Source organism: Mobula birostris, chromosome 3, assembly GCF_030028105.1.
Source record: "Mobula birostris isolate sMobBir1 chromosome 3, sMobBir1.hap1, whole genome shotgun sequence".
Classification (NCBI taxonomy): domain Eukaryota; kingdom Metazoa; phylum Chordata; class Chondrichthyes; order Myliobatiformes; family Myliobatidae; genus Mobula; species Mobula birostris.
In genome coordinates this window covers 149624270-149641238 of record NC_092372.1, presented here as the reverse complement: position 1 = coordinate 149641238, position 16969 = coordinate 149624270, and the positions used below count along the sequence as shown (strand labels likewise).

The 16969-nt window shown below is 40.6% G+C and overlaps 1 protein-coding gene across 1 annotated transcript in view; it reads left to right on the top strand.

The window, feature by feature from the left end:
- Positions 1-16969, top strand: part of vps50 (VPS50 EARP/GARPII complex subunit) — a 216257-nt gene that overhangs the window by 149503 nt on the left and 49785 nt on the right. The window contains exon 20 of the mRNA XM_072253436.1: positions 13340-13446. Coding sequence (XP_072109537.1) covers positions 13340-13446 — 107 coding nt within the window. The remainder of the gene's footprint in view (positions 1-13339; positions 13447-16969) is intronic.

The window sequence follows — 16969 nt, the reverse complement described above, 5'->3', positions numbered from 1 at the left end:
TCTATCTATATCTGTCCTCAGGATGACGCTTTGCGTTTCAGAGCATTTGAGTCTTTTTTCAAAACACGGTGTCTTCCTTCCACCACCATCAATACTGCCCTCACCAGCATCTTCTCCTTTTCTTACATATCTGCCCTCACCCCATCCTCTCACTGTCATAGCAGGTTCCACTTTGTCCTTAGCTACCATTCTACACGTCTCCATATCCAGCATATTTTTCTCCGTAACCTCTAGCATCACCCAACAGGATCCTATAACTAATAACATTCCCCCTCCCCCACCCTCCTCTTTCCATAGGGATCGTTCTCTGTGTGACTCCCTTATTCACTCAGTCTGATCTCTCTCCTGGTACTTATCCATGCAAGATTGGCAAGTGCTACACCTCTTCCCTCACCACCATTCAGGACCCCAAACATTCCTTCCAGGTGAGGGACACTTCAACTGTGAGGGTTTCGGGTTCAACTATTGAATCTGGTCCTGCCTCCTCTACCTTAGTGAGACCTGATTCAGGTTGTGGAACCACTTTGTCAAGTACCTTCGCTCTGTACGTTGCAAAAGATAGGATCTTCTGGTAGCTACTCATTTCAATTTGCCTTCCCATTCCTATTCTAACATGTCTGTCCTCTACTGCCGTAAAACTGGCCAAAGTTGACTGGAAGAGACACTGGCGGGAAAGACGGCAGAGCAGCAGTGGCTGGAGTTTATGCGAGAAATGAGGAACGTGCAAGACAGGTATATTCCAAAAAAGAAATTTTTGAGTGGAAAAAGGATGCAACCGTGGTTGACAAGAGGAGTCAAAGCCAAAGTTAAAGCTAAGGAGAGGGCATACAAGGAAGCAAAAATTAGTGGGAAGACAGAGGATTGGGAAGTCTTTAAAACCTTACAAAAGGAAACCAAGAAGGTCATTAAGAGAGAAAAGATTAACTATGAAAGGAAACTAGCAAATAATATCGAAGAGGATACTAAAAGCTTTTTCAAGTATATAAAGAGTAAAAGACAGGTGAGAGTAGATATAGGACCGATAGAAAATGATACTGGAGAAATTGTAATGGGAGATGAGGAGATGGCAGAGGAACTGAACAAGTATTTTGCATCAGTCTTCACTGAGGAAGACATCAGCAGTATACCAGACACTCAAGGGTGGCAGGGAAGAGAAGTGTGCGCGGTCACAATTATGATAGAGGAAGTATTCAGGAAGCTGAATAGGCTAAAGGTCGATAAATCTCCCGGACCAGATGGAATGCACCCTCGTGTTCTGAAGGAAGTAGCTGTGGAGATTGCGGAGGCATTAGCAATGATCTTTCAAAAGTCGATAGATTCTGGCATGGTTCCGGAGGACTGGAAGATTGCAAATGTCACTCCACTATTTAAGAAGGGAGCAAGGAAGCAAAAAGGAAATTATAGTCCTGTTAACTTGACATCGGTGGTTGGGAAGTTGTTGGAGTCGATTGTCAAGGATGAGGTTACAGAGTACCTGGAGGCATATGACAAGATAGCCAGAGCTCAGCATGGATTCCTTAAAGGAAAATCCTGCCTGACAAACCTATTACAATTTTTTGAGGAAATTACCAGTAGGCTAGACAAGGGAGATGCAGTGGATGTTGTATATTTGGATTTTCAGAAGGCCTTTGACAAGGTACCACACATGAGGCTGCTTAACAAGGTAAGAGCCCATGGAATTACAGGAAAGTTACATACGTGGATAGAGCGTTGGCTGATTGGCAGGAAACAGAGAGTGGGAATAAAGGGATCCTATTCTGGTTGACTGCCGGTTACCAGTGGTGTTCCACAGGGATCAGTGTTGGGGCCGCTTCTTTTTACGTTGTACATCAACGATTTGGATTATGGAATAGATGGCTTTGTGGCTAAGTTTGCTGACAATACGAAGGTAGATGGAGGGGCTGGTAGTGCTGAGGAAATGGAGAGTCTGCAGAGAGACTTGGATAGATTGGAAGACTATTATTTAAGTGGGGAAAGAATTCAAAGTTCTGAGATGCAACGGGACTTGGGAGTCCTCGTACAGGATTCCCTTAAAGTTAACCTCCAGGTTGAGTCGGTAGTGAAGAAGGCGAATGCAATGTTGGCATTCATTTCTAGAGGAATAGAGTATAGGAGCAGGGATGTGATGTTGAGGCTCTATAAGGCGCTGGTGAGACCTCACTTGGAGTACTGTGGGCAGTTTTGGTCTCCTTATTTAAGAAAGGATGTGTTGACGTTGGAGAGGGTACAGAGAAGATTCACTAGAATGATTCCGGGAATGAGAGGGTTAACATATGAGGAACGTTTGTCCGCTCTTGGACTGTATTCCTTGGAGTTTAGAAGAATAAGGGGAGACCTCATAGAAACATTTCGAATGTTAAAAGGCATGGACAGAGTGGATGTGGCAAAGTTGTTTCCCATGATGGGGGAGTCTGGTACGAGAGGGCATGACTTCAGGATTGAAGGGCGCCCTTTCAGAACAGAAATGCGAAAAAATTTTTTTAGTCAGAGGGTGGTGAATCTATGGAATTTGTTGCCACGGGCAGCAGTGGAGGCCGAGTCATTGGGTGTCTTTAAGGCAGAGATTGATAGGTATCTGAGTAGCCAGGGCATCAAAGGTTATGGTGAGAAGGCAGGGCAGTGGGACTAAATAGGATAAAATGGATCAGCTCATGATAAAATGGCGGAGCAGACTCGATGGGCCGAATGGCCTACTTCTGCTCCTTTGTCTTATGGTCTTATGGTAATGAGGCCAAACTCAAATTGGAGATGCAATACCTTGTATTCTATTTGGATAGCCTCCAACCTGATTGGCATGAACATCAATCTCTCTAACTTTAATTTCACCCCCCCATCTTTCCCTTTTTTCGTTTCTCATTCTGATTACCCCTTCTCATCTGCCTATCACCTCCCTCTGGTTCCTTTCCTCTTTCCCTTTCTTTCATGGTCCACTGTCCTCTCCTTCTCACTTCCTCCTCAAGCCCTTTACCTCTTCCATCTATCACTTCCCAACTTACCTCTTTTCCCCCTTCTCCACCCACCCCCTTTTTACTTTACCTGTCACCTGCCAGCTTGTACTCTTTCCCTGCACCTTAGTCTGGCTTCTGCCCCCTTCCTTGTATGTACAGTGTAGTTTCACTTAACAGAATCGGGAAGTTTGGGCCAAAATCTATTTGTCAAAAAAAATCAGCACGTACACGCATTCACACATGCGTGCACACACCTGCCTGCGCAAGGCTTCATGGTCATGGTAGTCTTTCTTGGGGTAAACGCAAGTTTAAAGCGAGTGTCTTTTTTAGTAAAACCGAAAATCCTTTATCGGTTAACGAAAACAGGTACTAATGTAGGTCTTTCGTAAAAGCAAAATATCGTAAAGAGAACGTTCGGAAAGCGGGGGACACCTGTAAGGTGTTCCCCCCCCCCCCCACTAATAGCTCCTTGGAAAATCCAGTTCAATCATTATTAAGATTTGAACTTGCAGTAAAACTGATTATTTGTTAGGATTTTGAGTTCTGTGAATTAATATAACTTAAAAATAAAACTGGCAGGAAGTATGAGACAATGATTGTATGAACTAGTACACAAGCACATACAAAGAAGTAATTAGCAAAAATAAGTCTGGGGCAAGGTTGGGAGAAATTATATTTGGTGAATAAGGGAATAGCTGAGAGTCCATTCATCAGTCTATTTTATAGATGGCAGAAAATGGGAAGCTAATAATCATGAAAGTGAAATTTAAAAAAGATTAGTAAAATAAAAATCTATAGCAATGGAACTAACAGCAAAGAAATCCCATGGACCTTGCTGTTTTGCTTGCTGTGGTTTTTCAAAGCAGTGCTGGAAATGTTATGGTTGCATTGGTTTCGATCAGTGGTTCCAGCCTTTTTTGAGTTACCACCCCTTGGCTCTCAGATCACATCCCAAGCACCCGCTCTCCAGTTCCAACATAAAAACTATAAATTATTTTGATTTACGATGCACAGTGAAAGAAAATAAGAACTTCAAATTCAAAGCAGTGACAAATAATTGCAAAATTATTCAAATCTATTTAAAGATACAAATAAAATTATTTCATTAATTACAGTAAAAACAATTTCATCAACAATTTTAGAGCATACATTAGTAGTCCAACTACTCACTATTTCATTACTTTTCAATGAGATGGATGGGCTTAGTGCAGTTTCTCAACATCAGGGTGAATGCGGCTCAGAAGTCTCAGATCCCCACGTTCAGTAATCTGCAGTCTGTTTTGTTGCTTTGAAAGAAGTTGGGCAACCGCACTGAAACAGCACTCCACTATAAATATGATATTGGAAAGGCAATAAAGAACATCATGACTTTTCTCCATAGTGCAGGATAGTGTTCAGATTTTTTTCTGCAACCAAAAGTCTTGATATGATTTTGTTTTTGAACCTTGGCTTTAGCTCAAAGTAGTTTTGTAATGAGATCAGTTCTCCCTGCATCCTTCCTGTTAATTCATCATTGCTAGTTCTCAGGAATGGATTTATTACCCAAACTGAAATTTGGATTGAGAGATCATCCTGAAATCTCCCCAACATGTCTTTATGCAATTCACCCACATGAGCACAGTATACTTGGAAGATCATTTCTTTCTTTATTTTCCAAGTCAGAGAGGCTAGGAAATTGGAAAAGTTTGTGATACCTATGTTGCACTTAAATAGGGTTAACATAGACAGAAATGTGGCGACAACTGATTTGACTTAGATACAATTCACACATTTCCTTGTAATTGAAGATTGATTTCATTAAACTTTGCAAATAAATTTGACAAATAAGTAATGTCATGCCTAATATGCTTGAATGCTTCATTCAAAGAATTTTATAATAGTTTCAAAAGCCACATAAAAGCATCTCAGGCAGTTTTGTTTTGAGAGCCTTCTGACTTATGTGTGCAACAGCAACTGCTGAAACTTCATCTTTCTCAATGCCAAGCTCTCGAAATAGTTGAGAATTGAGAGAATGGGACTTGATTTTATTTACCACTGTAATTTACTGAAGTAAATTAGAAGGAGCTTCTGGCAGGGTTGACAGCAGAGCGGCAATAGTGTGGGATTCTGGGAAAAAGGAGGAAGGTGCAGGATAGATGTATTCCAAAAACAAAGAAATACTCAAATGGCAAAATAGTGCAACCATGTCTCACAAGGGAAGTCAAAGCTAATGTAAAAGCAAAAGAGGGGGCAGATAACACAGCAAAAATTAGTGGTAAGACAGGATTGGGAAGCTTTTAAAAACTTACAGAGAGAGCAACTAAAAGAATCATTAAGAGGGAGATGATGAAATATGAAAGGAAGCTGGCAAACAATATCAAAGTGGATAGTAAAAGCTTTTTCAAGTATGTACAAAATAGAAGAGAGATGAGAGTATATATAGGACCACTAGAAAATGAGGTCTGAGAAATAATAATGGGGGACAAGGAAACGGCAGATGAACTAAATGAGTATTTTGCATCACTCTTCACTGTGGAAGACACGAGCAATGTGCCAGATGTTCGCGGGTACAAGGAAAGAAAAGTGAGTTCAGTTACTATTACACGGAGAAGGTGCTCAAAAAGCTGAAAGACCTTGGGCACATAAGTTACCCTCAGGTTCTGAGAGAGGTAGCGGATGAGATCATGGAGGCATTAGTAATGATCTTTCAAATACCATTGGACTCTGGCATGATGCCAGAGGACTGGAAAATTGCAAATGTCACTCCACTCCTGAAGAAAGGAGGAAGGCAGCATAAAGGAAATTATAGGCCAGTTAGCCTGACCTCAGGAGTTTGAAGATGTTGGAGTCAATTGTTAAGGATGAGGTTATGGAGTATTTGGTGACACAGGGCAAGATGGACAAAGTCAGCATGGTTTTGTTCAGGTAAAATCTTGCCTGACAAACTTGTTGGAATTCTTTGGGGAGATTATAAGTACGATAGATAAAGGGGATGCAATGGATGTTGTATATTTGGAATTTTAGAAGGCCTTTCACAAGGTGCCATAGATGAGGCTGCTTACTATGTTAAGAGCACATGGTATTACGGGCAAGGTACTGGCATGGCTGATGGGTAGGAGGCAGTGAGTGAGAATAAAAGGATCCTTTTCTGGTTGTCTGTCATTGACTGGTGGTGTTCCGCAGGGGTCAGTGTTGGGATTGCTTCTTTTTATGCTGTATATCATTGATTTAGATAATGGAGCAGTTGGCTTTGTTGCCAAGTTTGCAGATGATTTTAAGATTGGTGGAGGGGCAGGTCGTGTTGAGGAAACAGATAGGCTGTAGAAGGACTTAGATTTAGAGAATGCGCAAGAAAGTGGCAAATGAAATACAATATTGGAAAATGCATGGTCATACTCTTTGGTACTAGAAATAAATGTGCAGTCCATTTTCTAAATGGGGGGAAAAAAAATCCAAAAATCTGACATGTGAAGGGACTTGGGAGTCCTTGGGCAGAACACCTTAAAGGTTAACACAAAATAATGTGCAGACGCTGGGGTCAAAGCAACACTCACAACATGCTGGAGGAACTCAGCAGGTCGGGCAGCATTCGTGGAAAAGATCAGTCGATGTTTCGGGCAGGAACCCTTCGTCAGGACCCTAAAGGTTAACTTGCAGGTAGAATCAGTGGTGAGGAAGGCAAATGCAATGTTTGCATTCATTTCAAGAGGACTAGAATACCAGAGCAGGGATGTGATGCTGAGGCTTTATAAGGCACTGATGAGGCCTCACCTTGAGTATTGTGAACAGTTCTGGGTTCCTTATCTAAGAAAAGATTTGCTGGCATCATAGGGTGTTCAGAGGAGGTTCACAAGGATGATCTGGGAATGGGAATGTAAGGGTTATCGTACAAGGAAAGCTTGATTGCCCTGGGTCTGTTCTTGCTGGAATTTAGAAGGATGAGAAATCTTTTCAATGTTGCAAGGCCTGGACAGAGTAGATATCGTAAGGATGTTTCCCATGGTGGGGGAGTCTAGGGCAAGAGGGCACAGCCTCAGGATAGAGGGGTGTCCATTTAAAACGGAAGTGTGGAGAAATTCCTTTGGCCAGAGGATAGTGAATTTATGGAACTTGTTACCACGGGCAGCTGTGGAGGCCATGTCGTTGGGTGTATCTAAGGCAGAGCTTGGTAGGTTCTTCATTGGACACAGTTATCAAACATTACAGGGAGAAGGCCAGGGAGTGGGGTTGAGGAGGGGGAGAAAAGGTTCAGCCATGATTAAATGGCAGAGCAGACTCAATAGTCCAATTGTCCTAATTCTACAGGACTGGAGGAAAAAGATGAGGTCAGAGTAAGAAGGTTGAGGGAGGGGAGGAAGTAGTCCAAAGTAATACGTGATTGGTGAAACTGGGAGTGGGGGAGGGGTGGAGTTAAGCTAGGAGGTTGATTGGTGAAAGAGATAAAGGAGTTCACCTGCCTCTGCTGGTTTCACCTACCGCTTCCTCCCCTCCCCCACCTTCTTACTCTGACTTTTCCTTTCTTTCCAGTCTTGAAGAAGGGTCTCAGCCTGAAACGTCTCAGCCGTAGATGCTGCCTGGCCTCCTGAGCTCCACCAGTATTTTGTGTGTGTTGCTTTCAATTTTCAGTATCTGCAGATTTTTTCGTGTTTGACCTATTTCTCTTATGTATACAGTTGCAAGAAAAAGTTTGTGAACCCTATGCAGTTATCAGGTTTTCTGCATTAATTACTCTTAAAATATGGTCTGATCTTCATCTTAGTCACCAAAATTGACAAACACAATGTGCCTAAGCTGATAACACACCAAACAATTGTATAACTTCTTGTCAATACAGCATACACCAAACAAGGTTCAAAAATGTATGTGAACCTCAATGGTAATAAGAACATAAGAAATAGGAGCAGGAGTAGGCTGTCGAGCCTGCTCTGCCATTCAATAAGATCATGGCCGATCTGGCCATGGAATCATCTCCACCTTCCTGCCTTTTCCCCATAACCTTTAATTCCCCTACTGTGCAAAAATCTATCCAGCCTTCTCTTAAATATCCTTACTGAGGTAGCCTCCACTGCTTAATTGGGCAGAGAATTTCACCACACTCTGGAAAAAGCAGTTCCTCCTCATCTCCATCCTAAATCTATTCCCCTGAATCTTGAGGCCAAGTCCCTTAGTTCTAGTTTCATTTACCAGTGGAAACAGCTTTCTTGCCTCTATCTTATCCCTTTCATAATTTTATACGTTTTCTATAAGATCTCCTCTCATTTTTCTAAATTCCAGTGAGTACAGTCCCAGGTGACTCAATCTCTTCTCCTAGTCCAACCTCCTTATCTCTGGAATCAACTCTACACAGCCTCCAAAGCCAGTATATCCTTCCTCAAGTAAGAAGACCAGAACTGCACATAGTACTCTTAATTGCGACATCACCAGTACCCTGTACAGTTGCAGCATAACCTCCCTGCTCTTAAATTCAATCCCTCTAGCAATGAAGGCCAACATTCCATTTGCCTTCTTGATAGCCTGCTGCACCTGCAAACCAATCTGTTGTGATCCATGCACAAGCATTCCCAAGTCCCTCTGCACAGCAGCATGCTGCAATTTTTTACCATTTAAATAATAATCTGCTCTTTCATTTTTCCTTCCAAAGTGGATGACCTAGCATTTACCAACATTGTACGCAATCTGCCAGACCCTTGCCCACTCATTTAATCTATCTATATCTCTCTGCAAACTCTCTATGTCTTCAGCACGATTTGCTTTTCCACTTGATTTAGTATTATCAGCAAACTTCGATGCACTATACTCAGTCCCCTCTTCCAGATCGTTAATGTATATCGTGAACCAGCACCGACCCCTGCAGCACACCATTCACCACTGAAGCATTCCACTAAAGGTGTTTGGATTCAGGTGTTCCAATCAATGAGATGAGATTGGAGGTGTGGGTTGTGGAGGTCCCCGACCTATTAAAAAAAACACGCAAAGTCAGGTTACTGACAGGGCCTGCTCTTCTCAAGAAAGATCTGTTTATGTGCACCGTGCCTCAATCAAGACAACTTTCTGAGGACCTTTGAAGAAGAATTGTAGAGATGTATGAAGCTGGACAAGACTGCAATAACATTTCTGAAGCCCTGAGTATTCATCAGCCCACGGTAAGAGAAATGGAGGGAATTCAGTGCTGTTACCTCTCTTCCCCCTAGGAGTGGGCGCCCTGCAAGGCTCATTTCAAGAGCACAATGTGCAATGTGAAGGAGATGAAGGAGAACCAAAGGGGGATAGCAAAATACCTGCAAAGATCTCTGGAGCTTGCTAAAGCCTCTGTTTATGTGTCCACTATAAGAAAAGCACTGAACAAGAATGGTGTTCATGGAAGGAACACAATGTAAGAAAACCAATGCTCTCCAAAGGAACATTGCCTCATGTCTCAGTTTGCAAAAGATCAGCTGGATGTTCCACAATGCTTCCAGAACAATGTTCTATGGGCAGATGAGACGAAATTTGAACTTCTTGGCAGAAATGCCCGTTGCTATCTTTGGAGGAAAAGGGGCACTGCACACTGCACACCAACACCAAAACCTCATCCCAACTGTGAAGCATGGTGAAAGGAGCATAAGAGCTTTGGGCTGCTTTGTTGCCTCAAGGGCTGGATAGCTTGCAATCGTTGAGGGAACAATGAATTCAAAATTGTATGAAGACATTTTATAGAAGAACGTCAGGGTAGTGAACTGTCATCTGAAGCTTAATAGAAGTTGGATGATGCAACAAGACAATGATCCAAAACACTAGAGTAAATCAACAGCAGATTGATTTAAAAAGGAGAAAGTTTGCATTTTGGAATGGCCAAGTCAGAGTCCAAACCTTAACCCAATTGAGGTGCTGTGGCATGACCTGAAGAGGATTGTTCATGCAAGGTATCCCAGAAATATTGATGAACTGAAACAGTTTTGTATGGAGGAATGGTCTAAAATTCCTCTTTGCCATTGTGCAAGTCTGATCAGCAATTGCAGGAAACATTTGATGGAGGTTATTGCTGCTAGAGGAGGTTCTTCCATTTATTAAATACGAGGTTCACATACTTTTTTTCAGCCTGGACTGTGAATGATTAAACAATGTGTTCAATAAAGACATTAAAAGTACAATTATTTGTTTATTATTTGCTTAGGTAGATTGTGTTTGTCTATTATTGTGACTTGGATGAAGATCAGACTGCATTTTATGAGTAATTAATGCAGAAAATTAGGTAATTGCAAAGGTTTCACAAACTTTTTCTTGCAACTATACATCAAGTTTATGTCATTTGATAGCTTGTTGGGCGTGCTATCAGAAAATTCATCCTCTTAAATGGCAGATTGCTAATTATTCATGTCAATTCAATAAATCAACTGAGCTACTAAAAGTAGTTACATGTGTCTCATAATTTATTTCCCAGTTATCGATTAAGAATCACATTCTATATATTTCTACAGAAATCCAGCAAAATTGTTAAGCGGCTTGGGAGCAGCAGCTGAGAGGCTATTTGGTATATAATTGTCATGTGTACCAAGATACAGTGAAAGGCTTTCATTTGCATGACATTCAGACAGACCATTCCATACACAAGTCCATCAATGTAGTACAAAAGGGACAAAGAGTAGACCGCTGCTTATAGTATTACATTACAGTTAGATAAATGAAACGCAAGCACCATGACATGATGGGTCATCTTTATCATATAAGATTCAGCAGGAAAGAAGGCTGTCCTTGAGCTTGGTGGTACATGTTCTCAAACTTTTGTATCTTCTGTCTGATGTGAGGAGGGAGAAGAGAGAATTACCAAGGTGGTGGTGGGGGGGGAATCATTATGGACATGCGAAGAAGTGTCAGCTATTTAGACTCAATTGACAAATGTGTGTTAGTGGTACCTGATATCCTGCCCTTTTCGCCACCCTACTTAAATAAGTGGCTTTCCTTCTCCTTCATAATCTGTTGACTACTTCCAAAGCTCCTCTTCCCAGCATCCTCTGCAAAATCTCTCCCCTTTGAACCCCACCTATCTGTTTTGTACAGGTCTCCCAGCTAGATAACCAGCAAACCTTTCAACCTTGTGAGCTCTATTATGGGGGTACGAAAATTAAAATGAGAAGCCGTTGTTAAATTCATCAAGAGCACAATACTCTATATTTCTAAGTTTCCTAACCACAACAGCCCTTCATCCTTTCCCCTGCAGTACCAACAACCTCTCATCTAATTTTTTCCGGTTAATAGGCACAGTTGTAGAAGTGAAAACAATGTGCATTATGGTGTGTATCCTAAATGAAAATGCTTCTGAATAAGAAGCTGTTTTACCAACCATGCATGAATACGTAGTGAAATCACCTGTTTTGACTTGCTGATGTCTTAAAAAATGTATAAATTCTAAATGTATCCTGTAATGTGCTCTCTCGACTTTCATACAAGTGTCCATATTTAAGATATACAAACAATCAAAACCATTTTGTGATTGAGATGATTTAATTTGATTTTCAAATGATGCCAAATCAGCCATAAAATGGTCAATAGTTTGGCAACTAGCAACTTCTGCATGTTAATTAAACTACAGATCAGGAAGAAAGCTATTAATTTTCCATCATTTAGGCTTTGACTTGCATTTTTATCATAGAATTTGAATTTTATGGACTGCACATAAGAATATCAGAAATTTTAGAAATCTCTAAAGTGACCTTAAAAATAAATTGCTTTTCCAGTTGGTTATTATAGTAGCTAGGAGCCAAAAGTGAACTGCTGGAAGAACTTCAAGTCAATCTGTATGTATGGAGGCAAAGGGATATTCAATATTTCGGGCCTGATGAAGGGCATCAGCCTGAATTGTCAACTGGTGCTAGGGTTGCCAACTGTCCCGTATTAGCCGGGACATCTCGTATATTGGGTTAAATTGGTTTGTCCCATACGGGACCGCCCTTGTCCCGTATTTTCCCCGCTAAGGTAGAGTGTTCCTATGAAACCATTTATAAGTCGAAATGGCGTAAAGCGCAGAAGCAATTACCAAGAATTTATATGGGAAAAATTTTTGAGCGTTCCCAGACCCAAAAAATAACCTACCAAATCATACCAATAACACAAAACCTAAAATAACACTAACATATAGTAAAAGCAGGAATGATATGATAAATACACAGCCTATATAAAGTAGAAATAATGTATGTACAGTGTATCAGAATCGGGAAAACCGATTTGTAGAAAAAAATCAGCATGTACAGGCATGCGCACACAGGTGCGCGCGCAAGGCTTCGTGGTCATGGTAGTCTTTGTCGGGGTAAACGCAAGTGTGAGAAAGTTGGCAACCCTAACCGTTACTTTGCCTCCACAGGTGCTGCTCGACCTGCTGAGTTCTTTGAGAGGTTTATTTATTACCAGACTATGTCTGTGGTGTCTCCATTATTGTAGCTGGTCTTCCCTGATGCTTTCCCTGAGCCTTGGAAAGCCAGCAAAGCTTCTCAAAACAGAGAACTTGTATTTTGTCTTTAAACTTTATTGAAATTCCAATATGACTATAACTATTAAAAAATACAGTAAATATTACAAATTAGAACTGGATTGTATGATTGTAAGATTATATGAGAGACCATGCACTTTTGTAATGCCTGTATTCTAATAATAATCCAGCTTTAAATTCTAAACTAACTATATCAACCCTCATGTAACTAGCTCCAGCTCCAACTCCAAATATGGATGCATCTTATCCTGGCATTAGCTCACGCAATACTGATTAATCAAATGTCCAGATTTTATTTGCGAGGTAGCCAGATCTGCTCCCTAATCCCACTTTTTATAATACAAAGGAATTACATCTTCCCATTTTAATTGTCTCTTTTATTGCCAGTTTATTTTTACAGCCATATACATCTTCATCCAAGTATTTCAGTATCTTCAAAGTCTGTTTAGATTTCAAAGAGCTATGTGTTATCAGCTTAATGAAAATACTACTTTCCTAAATTTAGGAATCAGATTGGAAAAAACAGGTAATATAAGATATGCCCTTATCTTAATAATGTCTGTGAGTAGAAGAGACTTTTTATCTTGCAATTACTTTAAATAACAGGCTGTTGTTTTTTTTAAGTTTTTCTTTTTAAAAAAAAATGCAGTAGTATTTCATTGTACACTAAGATTTTGAACATTTAATCAATATTTGTAAGTCCGGAGTTAAATACTACCTTTTTAAAGGTCATTGTTGAAATTATTCGAGTGACCAAAAAGGTTTGATTTCATTATACTACTTTGCATTATATTATTTCAGATACTGTGAGTGGTAGACTAAATTTTCATATGGATTGTTGAGTTGGCGAGACATTGTTATCTGTCCATTGATTGTGAATTAGGCACTAAGTCAAATTTTACCTCAAACTTCTTATTTGACCTCTGCTAACTTCAATTTCCCTTTCTAGCATTTCCAAAGAAACTCTGAAAAGTAGAAAAAAGTCAGATTGCTATCTGAACAAAGGCAATACACTCATTTTAACAAACACTACCTTGAATGTAATAAGACTTGTCGGTGAGTATGAAACCTTTGTTGGTATTTAATTGATTAACCTGTATTAACAATGAAAATAACTGATTACACCTGACTTTACCCCTCCTATATATTGAATTGAAAATTGTCATGCTCAACCATTGCTTTGTCTGCAACATCATTCAGCTTGCCCATGTACAGAGATCCAGTCCTGTGTTTAATTGCTGTACTATATAAATAACTCATTTAGACAGAAACGTGGAAAACCTACAGTACAATACAGGCCCTTTGGCCCACAATGCTGTGCCGAACACGTACATACTTTAGAAATTACCTAGGGTTACCCATAGCCCTCTAGTTTTCTAAGCTCCATGTACCTATCCAAGAGTATCTTAAAAGACCCTATTGTATCCTTTAGATAGCCAAAGGTTTTTTCCTTTCACAATTACACCTGTTTGTTTGCAATTATTGCATGATTCCTAAGAGGTTTGGTCTGTATATTTATTTTGTGATACCGCACAGAGTAGGCCCTTCTGGTCCTTCGAGCCATGCCAACCCAGCAAACCCCAAAATCCCAATGAAGCCTAACCTAATCATGGGACAGTCTACAATGACCATTTAACTTACCCAATCTGTCTTTGGATCATGGGAGGAAACCAGAGCACATGGAAAAGATGTTCAGAGACTTCTGGCAGAGCAGCGTCAGAATTGAACTCTGAACTCCAGAATGCTCCGAGCTGTAATAGTGTTGCTCTAACCATTCTGCTACTGTGGCACAAAATGGTTGAATGTTTTGTGGTGAGTTCAGCAAATGAAAAAGTTAATGATACTATAGTAAACCAGAGATTGCTGCATCAGCATTACATCCAGAAAATGAAATTTCTTTCAACAATTGCAGCTACTTCTTATTATGGATTAATTATTGTTACAGGGAAATGTGCTTAAATGCTTATTAAAAGGAATAAAACATTTATAATTAGATTAATGAGTGGATGAATTCCTGTATTGTCCTCATTCATGCATATTGTCAATGTGCAAATATTCTCGAAGATTTTTAAAGATTGCCTTTATTTGTCATATGTACATTGAAGCATACAGTGAAATATGCCATTTGTGCCAACAACCAAGACGTACTGGGAGCAGCCTACAAGTGTCGCCATGCTTCTGGCACCAACACAGCATGCCCACAGCATAGTAACTCTAACCTGTATGTCTTTTGGAATGTGGGAGGCAGCTGGAGCACCCAAGTGAAATCCATGCAGTCTCGGGGAGGACATACAAACTTCTTATAGACAGCAGTGGGATCTGAACCCGAATCTTCTGATCGCTGTTGCTGTAAAGCACTGCACTAACTGCTGAACTACCATTCCCATTCCACACATGCACAGCTACAATTTAGTGATCTACACTGCACTATTTAAAACAAATCTCTTTATTTGCCTACTGCACAAAATGGTTTCCAAGCAGTTTTTCATGAAACTCTGCAATTGAACTGAACAAATGATGCTTTACCAAGTGATCATTGGACTGCTACTGATTGCATATAGGTGCTATATTGTTTTGTAATCATTGAAGACAGTGGCTCATTATTATTCACAAGAATACTAGAATTTATAAGTTTTGGTTTATCACAACGGAAGTTTTTAGGCTCTTACAGTCCAAACTCTCACTCAAAATACAAATAATCTAAGACCATTTTTGAGTTTCCTTGAGTACCTGTTTTATTTTTCCAGAACAAGTAATCATTATTAACTCACAAAAGTGACTAAGTATGAAATTAATGCTGTTTAAAGAAAGAAAGGACTTGCTTTTTCATAATCTTTCCTGACAAAATGGCGTTTCAAAAATATTCGCTATCTTTTGTGTAAACTAACTTTCCTCTTGTATTCGTTTTCATTGCATTACTGTGCAAAAGTCTGAGGCATATATATATTGCCGAAGACATTTGCAACTACTGTAACTTATGTATTGCACTGTGCTGCTGCACAACAAAATGATGACACATTTCAGTGATGATAAACCTGATTCCGATATGAGTTTCTATTGTGGACTGAGAGTGGGAAGTGGGCAGAGAGAGGGGAATCATGGTGTGAAAAAGGGGAAGGGGAGGAGCAGGAAGCACCAGAGATGCATTCTGTAATGATCAATAAACCGATTGTTTAGAAACAAATGACCTTGCCTGGTGCCTCAGGGCTGTGCCACCTCTGCCCCGGCATTCCTCTGCACCTGACCAACACCCCTTTTACGATACCACCTATTTTAGTGTCACCAGAAAGCTTACATGCCTTGTACATCCAAGCCATTCATATAAATGAAGAACAGCAAAAGTCCAAGCGGCAACCCCTATGGAACACCATCAATCACAAGCCTCTAGTCTGAGAAAAACCTTCAGCCATCACTTCTCTGCTTCCTATCGACAAACCGATTGTGAATCCAATTAGCTGTCTCTCCCTAAATCCTATGAAATCTAAACTTCTTGACTAGTCCACCATGTGGGACTTCATCAAAGGCTTTTCTGAAAGTCTGTATAGACAACATCCACTACCCTACCTTCATCTATCCTCTCGATTACCTTTTTGAGAAGCTAGGAGTTGTCAGACACTATTTTTAATGCACATAGCTATGCTGACTATCCCTAATTATACCTTGTCCTATCCCTCAGAGGACCCTCTAGTAACTTACCCACCACTGATATCAGACTCATCAACCTGTAACTTCTTGGCCTGTCTTTGCTTTCCTTTAATAATGGTACAACATTTGTCACCCTCCAGTGTTCTTGAGCTTGACATGTGGCTAAAGATGAAGCAAATACCTTTGCACGGGCTTCTGTAATTTCTTGTGTAGCTTCCCACCAATCCCAGCTCCCTCGAAATCTACAGTCAGGGGACACTTTATTTGGTACAGGAAATACCGAATAAAATGGCCATTGAGTGTATGTATGTTCACGTTCTTCTGCTGTATTCCATTTACTTCAAGGTTCAATATGTGTGTTCAGAGATGTCCTTTTACATACCACTGTTGTAACACGTGGTTATTTGAGTTACTGTTGCCTTCTTGTCAGCTTGAACCAGTCTGGCTATTCTCATCTGACTCTTTTCATTAGCAAGGCATTTTCATCCACAGAAATGCTGCTCACTGGGTGTATTTTGGGTTTTTTTTGTATCATTCTTTGTAAATGCTAGAGACTGTTGTATGTGAAAATTTAAGGAGATTAACAGTTTCTGTGTACATACATCTATTGATGCTTCTGGACACATCTTCAGTGATGTTCCTGGAATCATCGAGTGTTTTGGGTCTTTCAACATCATACACCCTCCTCCAGGTGACCCAGCCGGGGCTGATCAGACCCCAGCTTGTGTCCAGATGGCTAGCTAGTTATGACTCCATGGCTCCCCTCTTTTGAGCCACAGCCATCTCAAGGCCCTCTCTGCCGCATCGGTGGTACTGCGGATGGCTCTCCTCTTCCTCTCTCCCTCGATGCCCAAAATGCTGAAGGCTCTAACTAAAGAATGGGCTACGAATCCCCTACAACCAACCTCCACTAGGAGACACCTCACTCTCCATC